We start from the raw sequence: 22,908 nt of genomic DNA, 5'->3' as shown, positions 1-22,908 counted from the left end.
CGGAGCTTGACAGCAGCCGGCACGGAGGGAAAGAGTGCCCCCAGGGTACAGGCCCGCCCGTGGATCGGTGGGCCCTGATTGCGGGCCAGACCACCGTGGGGGCACCCCCCGGGGCCAGATCATCCTGCGCTCCCCCGTGGACTCCGCAGGCCGCCCGCAGAGCCAGGTCCCGCCGGTATGGACCTGGATTGATTTACGCCGGCGGGACCAGCCGGAAACGGGCGGCCACTTGGCCCATCGCGGGCAGGAGAATCGCCGGGGGGGGGGGAGCCGTTGGCAACCGGCGCGGCGCGATCCCCGCCCCCGCCAAAGCCCCGCCGCTGGAGAATATGGCAGCCGGCAGCGGGGCGGGCTTCACGCCACCCCCCAGGCGATTCTCCGACCCGGCGGGGGGTCGGAGAATCCCACCCCATCAGTGAACCAGATAGGTTTTACGATAATTAACAATGGTTTCATGTTTTAATTCCAGATTTTTGCTTTTTAAAACAAATTCAAATTTCACCATCTGCCATAACAGGATTCAAACCCGGGTTCCCAAAGCATGACTATGGGTCTGTGGATTATTGGTCATGGGCTCATGTCTCCCATGGGCTCAGGGAACTTGCAAGGGAGGGTTTATTGAGGCCCCAGGGCATGTTGTCTGCCTGACACCACCCGCACAACCACACTTCCCCTCTTTCTCGCTCGCCCACTGTAAAATTGAAGACCTGGAAGGCCCACTGCTGGATTTTACAAGCCCCCCGCCCCACAAAACTGTATGTGTGGGGGTGGCGGTAGGACGTTGTAAAATCCTTGAGAAGGTGGTGGTGAGCTGCTTTCTTGAACTGCTGCAGTCTATGTGGTGTAGGTACACCCACAGTGCTGTTAGGGTAGGAGTTCCAGGAAGTTTGACCCAGCAAAGGTGAAGCAATATGTAAGACGTTATCAAATGCTTCTTGGAAGGCCCAAACGCACAGCATCAACTGCACTGCTCTGCTCTCATCCACTCATCAGAAAACGCAATCTCGTTAGTCAAACAGGATTTAAATATTTGTGCTGGTTCTGCTTCATTCGTCAATGCTTGTCCGAGTGACTGTTAATTTTCTCCTGTATTAAAACTAGACTTTAGCTGATAGAACTTGAGCTGATTGCTCTACTTAGCAACATTTCTACTAACTGGGTGGCCTGTAAACATCTATTGAAACCATGATGAACATTTCTTCTGGAACTTAATTCCATCAAATAATGGATCCCTCTGATTTTTGACTCTTTTGATGTCCAATGTATTGAAGACTAAAATGCATTCTCACATTAGGCAAAATTGAGACCATTGAACAACAGAAAGAATAGCAAGGATAGTGATAGCATTCTTTTTCAAAATAAATTTAGAGTACCCAATAATTTTTTTTCCAATTCGGGGGCAATTTAGAGTGGCCAATCCATCTATCCTGCACATCTTTCGGTTGTGGGAGTGAAACCCACGCAGCCATTGGGAGAATGTGCAAACTCCACACGGACGGTGACCCAGGGTCGGATTCGAACCCGGGTCCTCAGCGCCGCAGTCCCAGTGCTTACCACTGCCGCCCGGTGGTTGCATTCTTATGTGTACTGTTTATACTTCCTGAGAAATGATGTTTGATTCCTTTAGGCAGAATAACATAGAATTGAAAAACGCTTGGGGCACGATTGAATGAAAATGAAATGAAAATCGCTTATTGTCACAAGTAGGCTTCAAATGAAGTTACTGTGAAAAGTCCCTAGTCGCCACATTCCAGCGCCTGTTCGGGGAGACTGGTACGGGAATTGAACCGTGCTGCTGGCTTGCATTGGTCTGCTTTCAAAGCCAGCGATTTAGACCTGTGCTAAACAGCGCCTTAGCCCACCTTGTGCCTGACCTGGTTGCGCGACGAGGCCAATGAATCTCTCGAGAGGCCTCTTGCCATTCTCGCAGCTTCATCCGAACCTCGCGAGACGTTGCGATTTAGATCTCGCCCAGCACGGGCAAGATCCAGATCAGCATATTTAAATGATCCATACGGTTCATTTAAATATGCTGCGCCGTATTCCTCTGCGGTCCGGGAACGGACGGTTTCGCCAGCAAGGGCTGGACCAGGCACCGTTTAGTACTGTTCTACACAAATGTAGAACAGGTCTAATGGAACCAGGGGATCTCCCAGGCCTTTGGAGACCCCTGTGTGTTAGGCAACAAGGCAGGGTGGCCCCCTGGCTCTCCCTCTGGCACCCGGGCACCTTGGCACTGCCGTCCTGGTGTGTGGCACTGCCAAGGGTCTGGGCCTGAGGGGGCATGCCAGTGAAAGGGGGAATGAAGGGAGATATGAAGGGTGGGGATGTGAAGGACAGGTATGAAGGGGCCTCATGAAGGTTGGGGGAGTTTAAGGTGGGGGTCCTGAAAGGGGGGGGGGGTGGAATGGACTGAAAAGAAGAGGCCCTCAGCGACCCCATTGCGGGGTGTCCTCAGTTGGAGGGGTGTGGGGTAATGCCTATGTGTCCGGAGGGTGACATTGCCCGTGGGTGTGGGGACCCTCAAGCCTAGTTCGAGATCAGGCCACCGTTTCAAAATGGTGACCCAATTTCTGAGCAGCCGGCCTCACTGGCAAATTTAGCTCCCAGTGTTTAAATAATTTCCCAATGTGGGCTGGACGGGGGAGAAAGTTCCCAAGGCCGAAAATGACTAAGTGTGGTTGAATAGCAATATGGATCTCGCCCAAAAAAGCATGCCAAAGTCACCCAAAATGACACTTAGGGCTGGATTCTTTGGGCACGGAGGCAGAAGTGCCTTCACCAGAACCCCTTTTATTAACAAAACCAACAGCAGTATGACCTTGTGCACTCAGCTTTCTATCTACACTGGGAGTGCAGAGGATCTGACACTCCCTGTTATATGCAAAGAAGAGATTCCCTGATTAGCCCACTAATCAGGGAACTCGTATTCCAATTGGCCAATCCCAAAGGCCTGGTCTAAGTCATTACGGAATCCAATAATTTTTTTTAACCAAAAAATAGGTTCATGCCAAGGCAAATAAAAAGGATGCTATCTTACATTTCTTTGATTTTTAAAAAATTGACAAATTTAAAAGTAGCATTAGCCTCCTGACGTGGTCATCTACTTTCAACGACTTAACATATACTAATTCACTAATTGGAAAATAAAATCTCAGCACTTGAGAGAAAGATGTAAAATTGAAATGTGGGAACGGTTTCACTTCAAAACTTCATTGCATTGCCAGTGAACCCTTGCTTCCCTTCAAGGAAATATGGGATATTGCTTGTTATTTTAAGTGGATTTCTTTACTTGTGTGTGTGTGAGTGTGTATGTGTGTCTTTAAAATACTGACAAAATGAACAATCTTACCAAGTTTTATTTTTCTGAATGAATATTATTTGTCTCTGATTTTTGTGTTAAAGTTCAATTTTTGTTTCAGTCTTTTAATTTTAATTGCAGTCAGATGACAATTCCCCTTTACGGTATGACGCTCAAATGTTCCAAGTGTGGAGTTATATCTTCAGCTGAAGTATCGGCTACAGTCACCAGTAACGCCATGTTAGTTCTTGTAATTTCAATACTTGTTTTTATTTTTGTCTTCTGAAGGCCATACCAACAGTTGATCACAGGTGTGCTAAGCAGATTGCATGCATGGGTGGCAAATTTAAAAAAGAAACCCCTTATGCCGAAAGTGAAATTGTGACCACTTTTAACAGCGACAGGCTCCTGCTTTTGCCGCGGTTGCAATTAAATGGTTTAAATATTCCGCAGTTTTAATAGCCTTGAGCTACTGAACAGGTCAAAAATCCGGCCAGCTATCTGTTCTTCCTCCCATTGTGGGAGCAATCTCTAAATTTCTATTCCAATCTCCCGATTAACATGGGACCAAATGAGCTCACTGCCTTGCATTGAAGAAACTTTAGCTTTGTTCCCAGCGGAAGTGGTTTGAAATGTACTTTGACAATTTTTTTTTTTTAAAGTGGGCAGTGGTCAGAGCCCCTTCCCAGTGGTAACCCATGCAATGCTGTGCTGTCAACTCCTGTTAATCCAAATGGAATCATCGCTTTGCCCATTTCCAGATAATTGCATGGCGTGCTTCCAAACACTTTTGGATTATTGTGCCAATGCATTTCCACTCAGCATGCACCTTATTAACATACTGTTAACCGTGGACTTTTTGTTTAGAGGGGCTACTAGATTTAATGAGTGGTCTGCTGCCCCCCAGCCTACCAACTGGAAAACATAAAGAAATTTCACTGCTGAAGGCTTAGAGCCGGCAGCCGCAGTGCTTGCAAAATGTCCAACAACAACTTGCATTTTAGGGTTCCCTACAATGTAGGAAGATTTCCAATGGTGCTTGTTTGATGTTTTTATTGGAAGAAATTGCAGCTACCCTGTACTGAATGTTGCACGAGCTGTCTGACAAAACCAAGAGGGTGAAGACGCTGAGAGAAGTGGCTGTGAGATAAAGCTGGATGTCAGTGTACATGTAGAGCTTGAGTTGTTTCCTTGGATGAAGTTGTCGAGGGTCTGCACACATTTGCCCCGGGCACTAACCTCTTGCAATCGGTCATTCACACGGTGAACATACTCGAATGCTGCAGGAACATGGAAGGTGGACCCTCGGTATAAACGCTGCGATTCTCAATCATTTTTCTTCAATGGGAAATTAGCAACATTTGCAATTGCGATAGTACAACCTTTTAAATTCTCTGCCAACTAATGTAACAGAAGTTGTGGTCAAGTAAATATGATGTCACGATATTCATGTTTTAACATTAGTGTGGCCAAATGCTGCCAATACTTTCATTATGCTCACGTTTCTGGCAGTACATGCTCCATATTCAATTGTAATAATTTATCCATCCATTTTCATAGAATCATTTACAGCACACAAAAAGGCCATTCAGCCCATTGCGCTGTCCCTCAAAATTAGCAATTTAACTAGTGCCACTCCACTGCCTTTTCCTTTGCAAATTTGTAATTCTTTCCTTTTCAGATAATCTATTCCCTTTTGAAAGCCTCAATTGACCCTCCCTCCACTACACTCTCAGGCAGTGCACTCCATTTGCTGCGTGAAAAATGTTCGCCTCATATCACTTCTTCTGCCAATCACCTTGCATCTCTGCCCTCTGATTCGCGATCCTTCCACCAATGGGAATGGTTTCTCCCTACCCCCTGTGTCCAGGCACTTCACTTTTAAATGCCTCTTCCAAATCTCCTCTCCAAGGAAAACAGTCCCAACATCTCCAATCTCTTCCTAACTTTTCCAATCTTCCTACGTAACTGAAGTTCTTCATCCATGGAACTATTCTCATAAATCACTTCTGCACCCTTTGTAATGCCTTCACATTCTTCCTGAAGTGTGTTGCCCAGAGTTGGGTGCAATACTCCACTTGAGGCCAAATAAATGTTTTATAAAAGTTTAACATAACCCACTTTTATACTCTAAACCCTTACTGATAAAGCACAGGATGCCTTATGATTATCTCTCAACCTGTCCTGCCACCTGCAATGATTCATCCACATATACACCAAGGTCCCTCTGCTACTGCACCCTCTGTAGCTTGTGTTTTATATTGTCCCTCTTGTGAACTAAGATCAGCTTTCTTTTCCTTGCTTGGCACCCTTCACACAACAGGTTATTCACATTTTCTTTTTTTTAAAACGCACTTTATTCAAACTTGTATCAAAGTAGTTACAGCACATAAACACCCCTGGAAACATTCTTCCCAACGATCAACTATACAGTTTGTATAGATGTTCCTCCTTTTTCACCCCCCCATCCCATCAACACCCCCCCCCCCCCCCCCGGACCAACAGCTCCTCAAACACGGTCACAAACATCCCCCACCTTTTCTCAAACTCCCCAGCTGAGCCCCTTAACTCGTACCTTATCTTCTCTAACCGCAGGAAGACATACAGGTCACCCAACCATGCTGCTACCCCCGGTGACGATGCCGACCGCCACTCCAGCAAAATTTGTGCAATCAGAGAGGCGAAGGCCATGACATCGGCCTTCCTCCTCTCCATGAGCTCCGGCTTCTCTGAAACCTCTAATATCGCCACTAAAGGATCCGAGTCCACCTCCTCCTCCACTGTCCTGGCTAAGACCGCAAACACTCCCGCCTAGAATCTTCCCAATTTTTCACAACCCCAAAACATGTGCGCATGATTCGCTGGCCCTCGCCCACACTGCTACCCCCTGAAAGAACCCATTAATTCTCGCCCGAGTCATATGCACCACCTTTAACACATCCTTGCACAAGAGGAGGTCCCGTTTACCCTTCGCAATGCCTCACTCCGTACTCCCCAATTGATCTCCATTCCCAACTCCGCTTCCCATTTCTCCTTGATCTTCACCACCCGCTCGCCTCCCTGCTCCCTCAGCCACTTATATATATCCCCAATTCTTCCCTCCCCTTCCACATCCGGAAGCAGCAGTCGCTCCAGTAGGGTGTATCCCGGCAATCTAGGGAATCCCTTCCAGACCCTTCGTGCGAAGTCCCTAACCTGTAGATACCTGAACTCACTACCCTTTGGCAGCTCTACCCTCCCCCTTAGCTCCTCCAGACTGACGAACCCTTCCTCCAAATACAAATCCCTCACCTTGACCAGCCCCACTTCCCTCCATCTCCTATATACACAATCCACCCCCCCGGCTCAAACCCATGATTCTCCCACAGCAGTGTTAGCACCAAAATCCCTTCCACCCTAAAATGCCTCCTCAGCCGATTCCATATCTTCACCGTGAACTGCCCCACTGGGCTCCCTGAATACCTACTCGGAGCCATTGGCAATGCTGCCATCACCATAGCCCTCAAACTAGACCCCTTCCAATATTCCTCCTCCATCCTAACCCACTCTACCCCTTCTCCTTCCCACCACCGCCGCACCTTGTCCACAGTCGCCGCCCAATAATAATGAAGCAAGTTTGGCAACGCCAACCCCCCCTGCTGCCTCTGCCTCTGTAGCAGGGTCCTCCCCACCCTCGGCACCTGCCCCGCCCATAAAAGTCAGAGATGATTGTGTCCACTTTCCGAAAAAAGGCCTTTGGTATAAAGATCGGGAGAGCCTGAAAGATAAACAAGAATCTCGGCAGAATATTCATTTTCACCACATGGACCCTCCCCGCCAACATTAAGTGCAGTGTATCCCACCTCTTAAGATCCTCCCTGGCCTCCTCCACCAGCTTTGTTAAGTTCCACTTATGGAGCCCCGTCCATTCACTCGCTACCTGAATCCCCAAGTACCTAAACCTATCCCTCGCTACCGTAAATGGCATCCCCCCTAAATTAGCCTGCTGTGCCAGCGTATTCACAGGGAATACCTCACTTTTCCCTACATTCAGCTTGTATCCTGAGAACCCTCCAAACCTCCCCAACAGGCCCAGAATCCATCCCAAACTCTCCAACGGATCCGAAACATACAGCAAGAGGTCATCGGCATAGAGCGACACCCGATGCTCCCTCTGTCCCCTCATTATCCCCTGCCACTCTGCCAACCCCCTGAGAGCCATTGCCAATGGCTCTATGGCCAGCGCAAACAGCAGTGGCGACAGCGGGCACCCCAGCCTCGTACCCCTGTGTAAGTCAAAGCTTTGTGAGCTCATATCATTCATCCTCACCCTCGCTCTTGGCACCACATACAGCAACCGCAACCATGCCACAAATCTCGGCCCAAACCCAAACCTTCCCAAAACATCGAACAAGTACTGCCACTTCACCTGGTCAAATGCTTTCGCCGTGTCCATGGACACCACCACGTCCAGTACCAGAGCTCTCGACGGATTCATCACCACATTCAACAGCCATCTTATATAACTCGCAAGCTGCCTGCCCTTCACAAAGCCTGTTTGATCTTCTGCAACCACCCACAGGACACAATCCTCCATCCTCCCCGCCAAAAACGTAGCCAATACTTTCACATCCGTGTTCAATAGTGATATGGGTCTATACGACCCACATTCCCGAGGAGAGGAGGGGGACATGGGGCAGTTTGCGGACGAGCTGGAATTTCCCCAGGTGGAGGAAGCAAAGAGGCAGGCATTGGAGGAGCCCCTGGGGCTGAGGAAGGTGCTGGATAGTATCAGGGGTATGAAGTCGGGAAAGGCCCCTGGGCCGGATGGGTACCCGGCAGAATTTGATAGGAATTTGCAGGGGACCTGGCACCACATCAGTTGGGGGCGTTTAATGAAGCACTGGAGAATGGGGAGTTGCCGGAAATGATGAAGCAGGCGGTAATCACACTAATCCCCAAAAAAGGAAAGGATCCGGTGGTTATTCACATTTTCAGTGTTAACGCTGTCTTCAGTTCTAAAGAACGTGGAGGGCGTTTTGGGGTGAATTTTAACAGTTGAGTCACTGACAAACTGAAGGTTTTTTTTGAGGAGACCCAGCAACCTACTTTAGGACATAGCCAAACTGCTCTTGATACCGTACTGTTTGTGATGGGCCGAATGGCCTCCTTCTGCACTGTAAAAAAAATAAAAAAAAAAAAAATTCTATGACATGGCTTTCTGGAGTCACTTGTTGGCTGTCGAAGTATATATTAAAAAAAGGGGAGGAAAAAGCTGTATTGCTGAGTGAGGGATTTGTGTTAAATGTTGTCGAGCACATGAGATCCAGAATAGATATGATGGATTTTGTGCTCCCAAATTACAGTGGAGAAGGCTATTTCATTGTAATCAAAATAGCCTTCACAATAATATTGGCTATATTTACCGCATAAAAGTAAATTATTTCAAAGCACATAATCACGCAGATTTAAAAGAAGTGTTGACATAGGTTATCATGAAACCTTCTGCATTCACATTTTAAATTTGTAACAAAAAGAACTTTGATTTTCAGTTTTTTCTTTCATCTCTATAAAAATTCCATGTGGAATCATTAATTCCATTAATGTGGACTAATCCTCCAAAAGCACTCATGCCCTATGAAATGCTGTCATTTCCACTTGCCTATGTAGTGTTTCCAAAGTTGATTGAAAAGGACTGTAACATTTCACCATAAATCACCTCCATAGGGCCTAACCTCAGTATGTGCAGAATATCTAAATATAGACTTGGAACAAAAGGCCTGGAGAGTAAACCTATATGTATGCCTCTGCCATTTTCCTTTTAAAGGGCAGCTAATAAGCCTTTGCAGCAGTTTGGCACTATGTGAATAATGAAGCCCCAGTTCAACAAAGACGTCAAGGCTCACCAAAGGAGCTGCAGGCTTCTCTCACGTGGGATTTATGCGTGTGTACAGCACTGTGGGATTCTGCAACTTTGCAGAGGACTTTTGCAACAACAGTTGAGTTCAGTGCTGCAGCCTATCGATGGCTTATTTTCACTGATTAATGGACATGCATCCACTGAATGCAGTTATTGATAACAAATATAATGTGATTCTTTATTTCATTCATGGCAATATGAGCATCACTGGCGAGGCGACATTTGTCACCCCTCCCTCAGCTAAGAGTCAGCCAAACTGCCATAGATTTGGAGTCGTGTGTGAGCACGCTTCCTCCCATAAAGGGCATTAGTGAACCTGATGGGTTTTTTGTGATAGTTTCATGGTCGCCATTACTGAGACTAGTTTCAAACCCCAGATTTTTAAAAAAAATTATTGACTGAATTTATGGCCAAGGTTCTCCATTGTGAGTCCGTCTCACTACCGTTGCCAGCAAGAACAGGGCATTTGGCGCTCACCAAACATCCATTCACTGCAGCAGGACCAGAGAATTCCACCAGCACCACTGTGCTGTTATTTCCCCTGAGCATTGTCTCCTGAAAACAAAAGAAAGTGGATGGGTCTCTGAAGGTCCATAGTCAGTGCCAGCAGCTGCAGTGAAAGTGAATAAGATATCGGTATACACAGCTAATACAACAAAAAAACAGAAGCAATTAGTTCTTGCACAGGTGGGCAAGAATGTGGTGTCGAAGGTACAAACATCAGCCATGATCTTATTGAATGGTGGAGCAGGCTCATGGGGCCAAGTGGCCTATTCCTGCTCATAGTTCAGATGTTCATATGTAAAACATTAAAAAAAAGAAGAAGCAAGTCGCCATAGTCCCAGATGACCAGACGCTGCTTTCTCCTTTGAAGGATCGCCACACCTCAGGTGAGGAGAGGTTGAGGAGATGGGACCTTCATGAATAACCTCAGCCGGTACGGGAGTTGAACCCATGTTGTTGACCTTGCTCTGCATCACAAACCAGCTGTCCAGCCAACTGAGCTGCTCTGATTCCTTCACATTGAGGCTCTCACACTGGTTCAGAATTGGGCCACTAGATTAGTATCTAATCCAGAATCCCTGAGCTACTACAATAGGTTTTGTGACTAGGGAAATGGGTCACTGTAATGTTGAAAAGTACACCATGATAGTTAAGAGTTTCTAGTCTGGGTATTGGAAGAGGGTTGTGCTGTGGATTTAGCTGCTAGAGATACATTCACAGGAGTGTTCCTGGAGCAGGCTGGTAATGTTGCTTGCAGAAGGTAGCCTATTGTATCACATTCTTTCGTCCTCGGGCTTATTCTCAACTGTCTTTAAGGGTGGAGTGGAAATTCTCTGAATTTGTTTTCCCTATATTTTACCCTTATTTTGGATGGGATTTTCCATGCAGCCCGCTGTGTGTTTCACGGCAGCAGGATGCCGCCTTTGGCTGGCAGCAGGATCTTCTTGTCCCGTTGTTGTCAATGGGGATTACTGTTGAATGCACCCCTCGTCACTGGGAAATCCGGATTTGTGTCTTTGGCAGGACTGGAAAATCCCACTGGTGTGAACGGCAGAAAATTCCGGTACTTGCAAATTGTATGTTGGCCTTCACAGCATGAGGATTCGAGCACAGGAGCAGGAATATCTTGCTGAAATTAGACAGGGCCTTGGTGAGGCCACACCTGGAATATTGTGTGCAGTTTTGGTCTCCTTTTCTGAGGTAGGATGTTCTAGCTATAGAAGGAGTGCAGTGAAGGATTACCAGACTGATTACTGGGATGTGGGACTGACGTCTGAGGAGAGATTGAGTGGGTTAGGATTGTATTCGCTGGAGTTCAGAAGAATGCGGGGAGACTCATAGAAACCTATAAAATTCTAACAGGACTGGACAGAGCTGATGCAGGAAGGATGTTCTCGATGGTGGGTGTGTCCAGAACCAGGGATCAGAGTCTGAGGATATGGGTAGACCAATTAGGACAGTTGAGGAGAAATTTCTTCATCCAGACAGTGGTAAGCCTGTGGAATTCATTACCACAAGAAGTAGTTCAGTCCAAAACATTGTATTGTTTCAAGAAGCAGGTAGATATAGCACTTAGGGCATAGGGGATCAAAGGATATGGGGGAAAGCGTGATTATACTATTGAGTTGGATGATCAGCTATGATCATAATGAATGGCGGAACGGGCTTGAAGGACCAAATGGCCTCCCCCTGCTCCTGTATTTTCTATGTTTCTTGCCTTTTCCAGGATGTTAAGTGGCGGTTAGTAAATGAAGCCATTGGGCGTCATGTGGAATCTCGTCTTTTTCTGTTAGTCCTTTCATGCTAGTTGATGTTGCTTTATGGTAAGCTCAATAGAGTGCCGCGGAGAGTGGAGGAAGCACAAAGCCATTCTGCCCCAGGTGCATCCTGCTCATATTGCTTTTCCCAGTATTGATAAAATGATGGTTGGGACTCAGGTGGTAGTGGTTATACATTAGTCTCAAGGAACTAGGTTAAAAGATGGCGAAGAGTAATGGAATTCAAGACATCTATCTCCACCAATAGTGAGCCGCTTGATGTGATATGGATTTAGGTCGTTGTGATGTTCTTTGTTGAGTTTCTCAGGCTGGATTCAAGTTGTACTGTAGCCAAAGAACATAAGCTATGTTATTAAACGAAGCTAGTTTATTTACATTACACAAATTATGATTCGAACACCTTACAAGGTATTAACTCATAAATTGAACTATACAATATCTATGTTGCAGAATTCTATATTACTGATTTATCTTCACTCTCACCTACTCTAAGCTTCTCCTTACTCCTTCTTACACCTTCTCTCAGAAGTCTGAGAGGCATTCCCTTTTAGAGGTCTGCTCCCCAGCTCCATCTGCTGGTAGGATACAATATTAAATGAACTCTTAATGTGCCAGACATTACACGTAATGTCATCACAATCCCAGTTTCAAGACAATGATAATTTCCATTTTTGAGGCTTTGGTATGTGAAATATAGCAATGTTATACCAGTAAGGCCAAAACCAAAGTTTTGTGTTCCAATCAGAATCATACAATCGTACAGCACAGATGAGGGCCATCGGGTCAGAGGGCAGAATTTACCCAAAAGGTGACTAAATGTCATGTCGGGCACAAATATCGATGTGAACCACGCCAGCTGTTCCGGCGTGATTGCCATCGTGATTATCTCGCACTTAGTAATTTTTTGGGAGTGTGAGAGGTGCAATTTGCCCAGCATTATAATAATAATAATAATAACCTTTTATTGTCACAAGTATGAGGTTACTGTGAAAAGCTTCCAGCCGCCACATTCCGGCGCCTGTTCGGGTAAGCTGGTCCGGGAATTGGGAGAGGCGTGGCCTAAACATGCCGGCCCCTCAGAGATCGGGGTGTTATTTTTAAAGGGAGCCCCGATCTCAGAATAATGCTGCAGATCACCCTCCCTCCCCTTTTCACCAGCATCAGGCCCTCTCTTCTCTCCGGCATCAGGCACCCCCCAGAAGTGAGCGATACCCGGCTAATGGATTGCCAAATGCCCCGGCCCTTCAGGTCCCGATCCTTCGCACTGCGCACCCTGGGCGCACACTGCCAGGGGGCAGTGCCAGGGCACTGCCTTGCCATGTCCTCAGCCACCCAAAAGCTACAGTGGCTACCAAGCTCCCTGGCGTAGTCATCACATCTAGTTTCCATTTGTGGTATTCGCACTGGCTACACGCATCGCCGGAGGTGGGAGTATTGCAGGAGCCGGGAGAATCCGGCTTAAAGCAGATCCTGTAAATTAAGTGAACATTTAAATATGCCAATCTGGTTCATGCCCAGCGAGGGCGTGAACTGGATTATATCTGCTGAGAGGGCCGGGAACACCGCAAACCATTTGGAGCCTGCCGCAAATCCCATTTCAAAGTTCACCTGATATTTTCCTGACATATCAGGATGAGCGCCGCATGCGATGCGGCTGGAAAATCGCCCCCTTTACAGCAGAAAAAGAGGCCCTTCGGCCCATTGTCATTTTCTTGGCCATTCAGCCCAGTGTGCCTTGCTGGCTCTTTGAAAGAGCAATCCAATTAGTCTGACACTTGCTTTTTTTTCTCCATAACACTGCAATTTTATCCAATAATGCATTCAATCCCTTTTTGGAAGTTACAGTTGGATTAAAATTCATCATCATTTGAGCTGCTGGATGTAAGATCACAACCACATGTTGCCTGATACAATGTCTTCTCATCTTGCCTCTGGTATTTTCCTAAGAATGTTAAACCACATCAGCTGATTATTGACCTCCTTGCTCGTGGAAACCGTTTATCCTCCACTCTTCTTAAAACCATTCATAATTTTCAATATTTCATTTAAGTTCTCCTCTTAATCTTCTCTGCTTTCGGGACAACAGTTCCAGCTTCTCTAGTCTCTCTGAGTCTCTCATTCCTCGACTCATTGTCGCCAATCTCTTCCTCAAGTTCCCGGAGCCCACAATATCCTAAAGTGCAGTGTCCAGAATTGGACATGGTATACTAGCTGAAGCTTAACCAGTTCTGTTGAAGTTAAGGTATATTGCCTGGTAGCACTTGATGTTGACAATGGGGGCATATTTATCAATGCTGATGTCTGTCAATTTGATTAGCACTGTAAGAGATGAAGGTTGAAACTGGTAGTGGAAAAAATTCAGAAAGAACAAGACTTTCTAAGATAGGACTTGTTCAGATAAACAATTGTTGTACCCGATGGGGCGGTTTTGATTTATTTACCCATTTTGACAATAATGGATTTAGACTCACTCCAATCTCTACTTTGTACCATGTTGCTATAATCTAATACTGGTTCAGAAGCAAAATTATCAATTGACTTCCTTGCTTTATGACAAATGAAAAATCCATAAATAGCACTGAATTCCCTCTCGATCTTTTTCCCAAGATGTCCTGTTAACTTTGGTCGGAGATTGGCAGAAAGTCCAGAGAAGATATGGCAAAAAAAGTGTTATGGCAGGCTGCCACGACAAATCATTCAGGAATTCAATTCATGTGGTTCTCCCAAGGATTCTGTCGATTTAATGGCAGCAATTTTGTTTTATAAATTTAGCGTGCCCAATTCATTTTTTCCAAATAAGGGGCTAATCCACCTCGCCTGCACACCTTTGGGTTGTGGGGGCGAAACGCACACAAACACGGGGAGAATGTGCAAACTCCACACGGATAGTGACACAGAGCCGGGATCGAACCTGGGACCTCGGCGCCGTGAGGCAGCAGTGCTAACCACTGCGCCACCGTGCTGCCCTAATGGCGGCAAATTTAACCAAAGCTTGTGCCACAGATTCTGAATAAAATTTAGCTTTGAAGTAATACAGATATACGGCAAACGATTTGCTTTGCAGGAAATATAATCACTTTTTGCACGTGGCTCCTAATATTTCCTAAATTGGGCGTCATATATCATCTGATATATTGCTCAGTGTCACTATTCACTGTCATCATCAGACCTATCTGACAGTTAAGCTACATGCTTGAATGGATTCTGACAGAGCCTTCCTTCCATGTCGATACAAGGATCTGTACACAGAAACTCATTAATTTTATAGCTCTGTGACCCCTGAGCACTTGCAAGTCACAAATTGAGGAGCAAAGAGTCTTCCTCATAAGAATTGGCTTAAATTAATGTTCTGTCAAAGTCATGAATAATATTTTCCAGCTGGGGAGTTCGGTTGGGAAGGATTTAATTTGTTGCCTTTCACAAAAGCATTTCTAAATGTATTGTGCTTTGTTAATATCTGAGAAGGTTCATGCATCGTTTAGAAGGACAACTGTGCTTTGACACTTCTGTTATGAGTTGTATGCAGTCGTACACCCAAGTTCAATAAAAGGTTGCGGCATATTTTTAACTTTTCAATCTTTCATATAATGTTGATTTATACTTGATCCATATAAATTAGTGTCAAAATTGATAAGTAGATTAGTGTTGTCTAATTTGCCACTGGTAAAGCATCTGGTCTTGAATCTGTTCCCTTAAATCTTTACAAAAAATCATGGTCTGGCCCCGGTGGGGAGGAATTTGCACCTGTTAAAATTCCCACCAGAAGGAGGATTGTAATGTGGCCAACATTTTACTTTTTTTTTTGTTTAAATTTTTTTAATTCTCCTTTTTCACATTTTCTCCCAAATTTACACCCAACAATAAACAATAATCAGTAACGAATGTAATGTCAATCACCATATCAATAACAACGATCCCATCCTCCCACCAAACCCCAGACATTGGCCCGCATGTTAACATAAACAAATGACAAATAGGAATCAGGAATCACCCAAAGTCACCATTAACACACACAGCCCCCCCTCCCTCCAACCCTCCCAGACCCCAACCCCCCTAATGTTCGATGTGATCCAATTCTCGAAAGTGCATAATGAATAATGCCCATGAATTGTAGAACCCCTCCATCCTTTCCCTCAGTTCAAATTTACCTTTTCAAGCGTTAAGAATTCCAGCGTGTCGTCCCACTATGCCAGTGTCATGTTATTCATTCTGGGGTAACACGGACTGCAACTGGATGCAGTTGTACTGTAAAGTAGACACCAAACTTAGACGTTAGTTCAATACGTTTTATTGAACTTCTGGAGCAGTGCACACAGCTTGCTGTGGGTTGACACTCTACTAATCTAAGTGTGCTAACTATAACTAACTAGACCAGACTAGCTCTGAGCCACGTGTAGAAGGTGCTAACTGATATATACACCCTGACTGTCACTACAGTTGTCACCAGTGGAAAGAGGCAGAGCGCTGATGCCTCATGTGTTTTATAGTGGGAAACTCCCCTCTAGTGTTCTGCCTGGTGATTGATTGTATTCTGTCCTGTGTGTTGATTGGCTGTACTGGGTGTCTGTCACTGCCTGTCTATATCTCATTATGTGCATGAGTGCATATCATGACTCCCCCCCCCCCCTTTTTTTTTAAAAATTTGGCGGTTGCTTAGAGCATATGCGACTGTATGTACATGTATAACTATTTACATTAAATGGCGAGTGAATGACTATGTACATGAAAGGTGTCTAGCGTGCAGATACAGAACAATATTTACAAGATAAATGTCTATAAGTCCAATCTTTGGGGCAGGCGTCGGAGCCTTGTCGACCTGGAGGTGAGGACGACGACGCCTTGACAGGCAGGATTGCTGCCAGATTGGTGGCCTCGTGGTGCAAGGTATCCGGAGGAGGCATAACAACATCTGGAAAGGTGAGATTTGGTGGTGCACAGGCAAGTTTGCATAGTGCCCTTCTGTTGTGCCTGCCAATGGAGCCATCAGCCATACGAACCACAAACAATCTGGGAGCAGCCTGTCGAACAACAACAGCTGGGGCTGACCAGCCTCCATCAGGTAGCTTGATGCGAACAGCATCTTCCAGAGATGGCACAGGCAAATTGGTAGCATGAGCACCGTACGTCAGCTTTTGCCAGTTGCTGCACCTTTTGCAGCACTGGGAGGTGATCCAGGTCTGGTAAGTGTATGGCCGGAACAGTCGTCCGTAGTTCTCTATTCATAAGGAGTTGTGCCGGAGACATACCGGTGGACAGAGGGATTGCCGTGTACGCCAACAGCGCAAGGTTGAAGTCAGAAGCAGAGTCCGCAGCCTTGCAGAGCAGTTGCTTCACTATATGGACCCCTTTCTCGACCTTACCGTTGGACTGCGGGTAGTGTGGGCTTGAGGTAATGTGTTTGAATTGGTCCGACTTGGTGAAATTGGACCACTCTTGGCTGTGGAAGCAGGGACCATTGTCCCTCATGACAGTGAGTGGAATACCATGCTTGGCAAATGTCTGCTTGCAGGTCTTGATGACTGTCCTTGATGTGAGGTCAGACAGCCTCACAACCTCTGGGTAATTTGAGAAGTAATCTATGGTGAGCACGTAGTCACGCTCATTGGCGTGAAAAAGGTCGATTCCCACCTTGGACCACGGAGAGGTCACAATCTCGTGTTGCTGGAGTGTTTCTTTCTCCTGAGCAGGCTGGAAGCGCTGGCAGGTTGCATAATTGATGACCATGTTAGACATGTCCTGGTTGATTCCAGGCCAATAGACAGCCTGCTGGGCCCTGCGTCTACACTTTTCGACACCGAGGTGTCCCTCGTGGATTTGTTTGAGCACTAAGCTCTGCAGGCTGCGAGGTATAACGACACAATCCAGCTTGAGGAGGATCCCCTCAACGACAGGTCGTCCTTGACATTAAAGAACTGAGGGCATTGCCCTTTTTGCCAACCATTTGCGAGGTGGTGCATTACATGCTGCAGAAGAGGGTCCTTGGCAGTCTCTTCTCGAATGTTGATCACTCTTTCATCTGAGACCAGGAGGTTGCCGGCACACAGCTGCACCTGCGCCTCAATTTGGCGGATTAAGTCAACCTGTTCACAGGGCGAGGTGATGGAGCGGGACAGGGCATCTGCAATTATCAGCTCCTTCCCTGGAGTGTATACTAACTCAAAATCGTACCTGCGGAGTCGAAGGAGAATGCGCTGAAGCCTGGGCGTCATGTCAGTCAAGTCCTTATGAATGATATGGACCAAGGGTCTGTGGTCAGTCTCCACTGTGAAGGTTGGTAGACCGTAGATGTAGTCATGGAACTTTACAATGCCGGTTAGGAGGCTCAGGCACTCTTTTTCTATCTGGGCATAAATCTGTTCAGTAGGAGTCATGGCCCTTGACACATAAGCCACTGGATCCCAGGACTAGGAGTCATCCTTCTGGAGGAGCACCACACCAATGCCATCCTGGCTTGCGTCCGTGGAGGTTTTTGTCTCCCTGTCCGGCTGAATAAACGCTATTACCGGAGCAGTGGTTAGCTTTGTGTTTAGCTCGAGCCACTCTACTTGATGTGTAGGTAGCCACTGGAATGCAGTGGACTTCTTCACCAGATGCCTGAGAGCCGTGGTGTGTGATGCCAGGTTGGGAATGAACTTTCCCAAGAAGTTTACTATACCGAGGAAGCGTAATACCGCCTTTTGTCTTCCGGGGTCTTCATGGCATTAATGGCCTTGACTTTCTCCAAATCTGGTTGCACACCCTGCTGGGATACCTGGTCACCCAAGAACTTGATGGGTGACATGCCAAAGGAGCACTTGGCCTTGTTCAGCTTGAGGCCGATTGCATGGACACGTCGAAAGTCTTGTTTGAGACGAGATATGTGTTCCTCGGGGGTCGTGGACCATATGATTACATCATCGACATAGACACGCACACCCTCAATGCCCTCCATCATCTGCTCCATGATCCTGTGGAAGATTTCAGAGGCTGAAACAATGCCGAACGGCATCCGGTTATAATTGTACCTGCCAAAAGGCGTATTGAACGTGCAGAGCTTCCTGCTGGACTCGTCCAGTTGGATCTGTCAAAAACCACGCTATGCATCTAGCTTCGTGAAGAATTTGGCGTGTGCCATCTCACTGGTCAGTTCCTCCCGCTTCGGGATCGGGTAGTGTTCCCGCATTATGTTTCGGTTAAGATCTTTGGGATCTATGCATATCCGCAACTCTCCTGAGGGCTTCTTCACACAGCCCATTGAGCTGACCCAGTCAGTCGGTTCCGTCACTTTAGAGATTATGCCCTGGGCTTGGAGCTCCTGCAGCTGTGCCTTTAAATGTTCCTTCAGAGGAGCCGGCACCCGGCGTGGTGCATGGATTACAGGCGTGGCATCAGACCTGAGTAAAATCTTTGGCAGCGTACCCATTCCACTAAACACATCCGGGAATTGCGCCAGCATGTCATCAATGTCAGCCTGAAGATCCACATTGGAAGAGGACATGGCATGGACTCACTGTATGATGTTGAGTAGCTTGCATGCATGGGCACCAAGCAGGGATGCCTTGTCAGGCTTGACGATTTTGAATCGCAGTGTGGCATTGATGGTCTTGTTGGAGACAAACAGATGACAAGATCCTAATGCAGTTATGGCATTGCCATTATAATCAAGGAGCTGGCGGAAGAATTTTGGGTTGCTTTTTAATGCAGTCAAAATCAGCTTGAAAGATGAGATTGGCTGAAGCACCAGTGTCCAGCTTGAACTGGATGCTGCATTGGTTAACGTGTATGACAGCACGCCATTCCTGGCATCGGGCGGGATTGGAAGAATGGGGGACCTGTTCATCGACGGGACGTTTGCGAGCCTAGGGGCACTGGAGGAGAAGTTCGAGTTACCCCCGGGAAATGCCTTTAGATATATGCAGGTGAGGGTTTTTGTGAGGCGACAGGTGAAGGAATTCCCGTTGCTCCCGGCACAAGAAGTTCAAGATAGGGTGATCTCGGGTGTATGGGTTGGGGAGGGCAAGGTGTCGGAAATACACCAGGAGTTGAAAGAAGAGGGGGAAGCGCTGGTAGAAGAGTTGAAGGGTAAATGGAAGGAGGAGCTGGGGGAGGAGATCGAGGAAGGTCTGTGGGCTGATGGCCTAGGTAGGGTTAATTCCTCCTCCTCGTGTGCCAGGCTCAGCCTGATACAATTTAAGGTGGTCCACAGAGCGCACTTGACGGGGGCGAGGTTGAGTAGGTTCTTTGGGGTAGAGGACAGATGTGGAAGGTGCTCAGGGAGCCCGGCTAACCATGTCCATATGTTTTGGTCATGCCTGGCACTGGAGGGGTTCTGGAGAGGAGTGGCGGGAGCAATATCTCAGGTGGTGAAAGTCTGGGTCAAGCCAAGCTGGGGGCTAGCAATATTTGGAGTAGTGGACGAACCGGGAGTGCAGGAGGCGAAAGAGGCCGGCATTCTGGCCTTTGCGTCCCTAGTAGCCCGGCAAAGGATCTTGCTAATGTGGAAGGAGGCGAAGCCCCCCAGCCTGGAGGCCTGGATAAATGATATGGCTGGGTTCATAAAGTTGGAGAGGATTAACTTCACCTTGAGAGGGTCTGCGCAGGGGTTCTACAGGCGGTGGCAACCGTTCCTAGACTATCTTGCGGAGCGTTAGAGGAAGGTCGGTCAGCAGCAACAGCAACCTTGGGGGGGGGGTGGGGGGTGGAGGGGACGTCCTGGGAAGGGGGGGGGGGGAGGGGGGACTGCCTGGGAGGGTGGATGACACACGAGATAACATGAAGGGTTGGGGAAACTGGCACGTACGGGTGAGGGCCAGTGTACAAAGCTGTGTAAATATATCATTTTGCCATGTATATATCTTGCTCTGCGCAATTTCTTGTTGTTTTTTTGTTACGAGGGGTTATTGTTTGTAAGGGAGAAAAATTGTGTTAAAAAACTTTAATAAATATATATATTTTTTTAAATGACAGCACGCCATTCGTCCGCAGAATCCACATTGAGGATAGATAGGCGTCTTGCTGAATTTGAGGAGACATATTCACATGTAGTGATGATGCCCACATGATATGGGGACACCAGGCAGTCGTCCTCTGGATCCGTAGTGCTACCAGGTTCAGAATCCAGTAGACGTTGATGTACACATCGAACGCGTTTGCATTGGAAATGGGATCGCTGGCCCTTGACCGGTGGTGCAGACCTGCACAAGGCTGCATAATGTCCAGGCTTCCCACAATTTAAACATCGCCTGCCTTTTGCAGGGCATTGCTGCTTTAAGTGGGCGGTGCCACAGTTCGGGCACATCATGATGTTGACGTCGTTACGCTCTGTGCGTCGTCGCACATGCGCAGTGCGGTTAGCCGATGTTCGCACTTGCGCAGTTTGGTCTTTGGCCGCTTCGTTCTCCCGTTCGTGGAGCGCATGCGTGGCACCCCAGGAAAAGCGCATAAAATGGCTGCCTTCATCGATACTGAGGCACCGCATCCGGGCGATGGCCTGTACACTCTCTGCCTTGTGGGAGTCAAGTTGTTCCTGTTCTGCCAATTTGAAACAGGAGTACCGATTTCTCACCTGTTCATGCACTTTACACGTCTCGATTGCGACTGGCAGGGTCATGTTTTTAATTTTGAGGAGCTGCTCCCGCAAAGAGTCGGAGTGGACCCCAAACGCGATCTGAGCCCTGATGAGGGAATCAGCGGTGTCACCATAGTTGCAGGACTGCGCTAATATATGGAGATGAGTTATAAAGGATTGGAAAGGTTCATCCTTACCCTGAAGGCGTTGCTGGAAGACATAGAGCGCTCAAAGCTCTCGTTCGTTTCGACTTCACAGTGACAGTCGAATTTAGCTAAAACGGTCTTGAATTTGGTCTTGTCCTCGCCGTCGGCAAAAGTGAGCGAGTTGAAAATTTGGATGGCTTGGTCCCCCACAGTTGATCGGAGCAGCGCGATTTTTCTGGCATCGGACGCGTCCTTGAGGCCCGAGGCCTCGATGTAGAGAAGGAACCTCTGCTTGAAGACCCGCCAGTTGGCGTCGAGATGGCCGGAGATCCGTAGCTGTCGAGGGGCCTGGATCTTCTCCATGCCGCTAGAAGGCACTCGCTGGTCATCACTGAATCACTCGAGGTAATCCACTTAGATAGAGTAGACTACTCGTACCATGTCGTGTTATTCACCCTGGGGTAACACGGACTGCAACTGGATGCAGTTGTACTGTAAAGTAGACACCAAACTTAGACGTTAGTTCAATACATTTTATTGAACTTCTGGAGCAGTGCACACAGCTTGCTGTGGGTTGACACTCTACTAATCTAAGTGTGCTAACTATAACTAACTAGACCAGACTAGCTCTGAGCCACGTGTAGAAGGTGCTAACTGATATATACACCCTGACTGTCACTACAGTTGTCACCAGTGGAAAGAGGCAGAGTGCTGATGCCTCGTTTTATAGTGGGAAACCCCCCTCTAGTGTTCTGCCTGATGAATGGTTGTGCTCTGTCCTGGGTGTTGATTGGCTGTACTGGGTGTCTGTCACTGCCTGTCTGTATCTCATTCTGTGCATGAGTGCATATCATGACAGCCAGGGCACAGGGTGGAGAGGTTGATCGCCACCCGAACAGGATCCGCCTTTGGGCGATCAACGAGGCGAAGGCTACAACATCTGCCTCCGCGCCCGTTTCCAACCCTGGCTGGTCCAACACCCCGAATATGGCCGCCCTCGGGCCCGGGTCCAGTTTCACGTGCACCACTTTAGTGATTACCCTAAACACTTCCTTCCAGTAATCTTCCAGCTTTGGACAGGACCAAAACATATGAATGTAGTTTGCGGGGCCTCCCCCGCTACGTTCACACACATCTTCTACCCCCCTCAAAGAGCCAGCTCATCCTTGCCCTTATAAGGTGCGCTCTATACACCACCTTCAGTTGTATCAGCCCCAACCTCGCACATGAGGTGGAGGCGTTCACCCTCCGGAGGACCTCACACCAGAACCACTCCTCCATACCCTCTCCCAACTCTTCCTCCCACTTTGCCTTGATCCCTTCTAGTGGCGCCTTCTCCTCCTCCAAAATAGCCCCGCAAACCGCCAATACTACCCCCTTCTCCAGTCCCCCTGTTGTCAGCACCTCCTCCAACAATGTGGAAGCCGGCTCTACTGGGAAGCTCTGTATCTCCTTTCTGGCAATGTCTCGAACCTGCATGTATCTAAATGTTTCCCCCTACTCCACCCCATACTTCGCTCCCAGCCCTTAAATCCTGCAAAACGACCCCCAAGAAATAAATCTTTTAGTGTTCTAATTCCTTTCTCCTCCCACCTCCGAACATTTCCATCCCACTTCCCTGGTTCAGATCTATGGCTCACCCGAATCGGCATTTCCCTTGGCCCTGCCCCCAACCCAAAGTGCTATCGAAAGTGCCTCCAAATTCTCAACAAAGCTATTACAACCGGACTCCC

General features: G+C 47.4%; 1 protein-coding gene across 12 annotated transcripts in view; it reads left to right on the top strand.

Moving 5' to 3' along the window:
- The window catches only part of adgrb1a (adhesion G protein-coupled receptor B1a), an 888,347-nt gene that overhangs the window by 745,683 nt on the left and 119,756 nt on the right, over positions 1 to 22,908 (top strand). For 9 of the 12 annotated variants that reach the window (XM_072468272.1, XM_072468275.1, XM_072468271.1 and 6 more), the window contains one exon: positions 3,443 to 3,541. The exons of the other annotated variants lie outside the window; for them this stretch is intronic. In XM_072468272.1, the coding sequence (XP_072324373.1) occupies positions 3,443 to 3,541 (99 nt within the window). The remainder of the gene's footprint in view (positions 1 to 3,442; positions 3,542 to 22,908) is intronic. 12 annotated transcript variants of the gene reach the window in all.

This window comes from Scyliorhinus torazame, chromosome 11 (genome assembly GCF_047496885.1).
Source record: "Scyliorhinus torazame isolate Kashiwa2021f chromosome 11, sScyTor2.1, whole genome shotgun sequence".
NCBI classification, from domain to species: domain Eukaryota; kingdom Metazoa; phylum Chordata; class Chondrichthyes; order Carcharhiniformes; family Scyliorhinidae; genus Scyliorhinus; species Scyliorhinus torazame.
The sequence above is the reverse complement of the archived record's forward strand: the minus strand, read 5'-3'. Positions and strand labels throughout refer to the sequence as shown.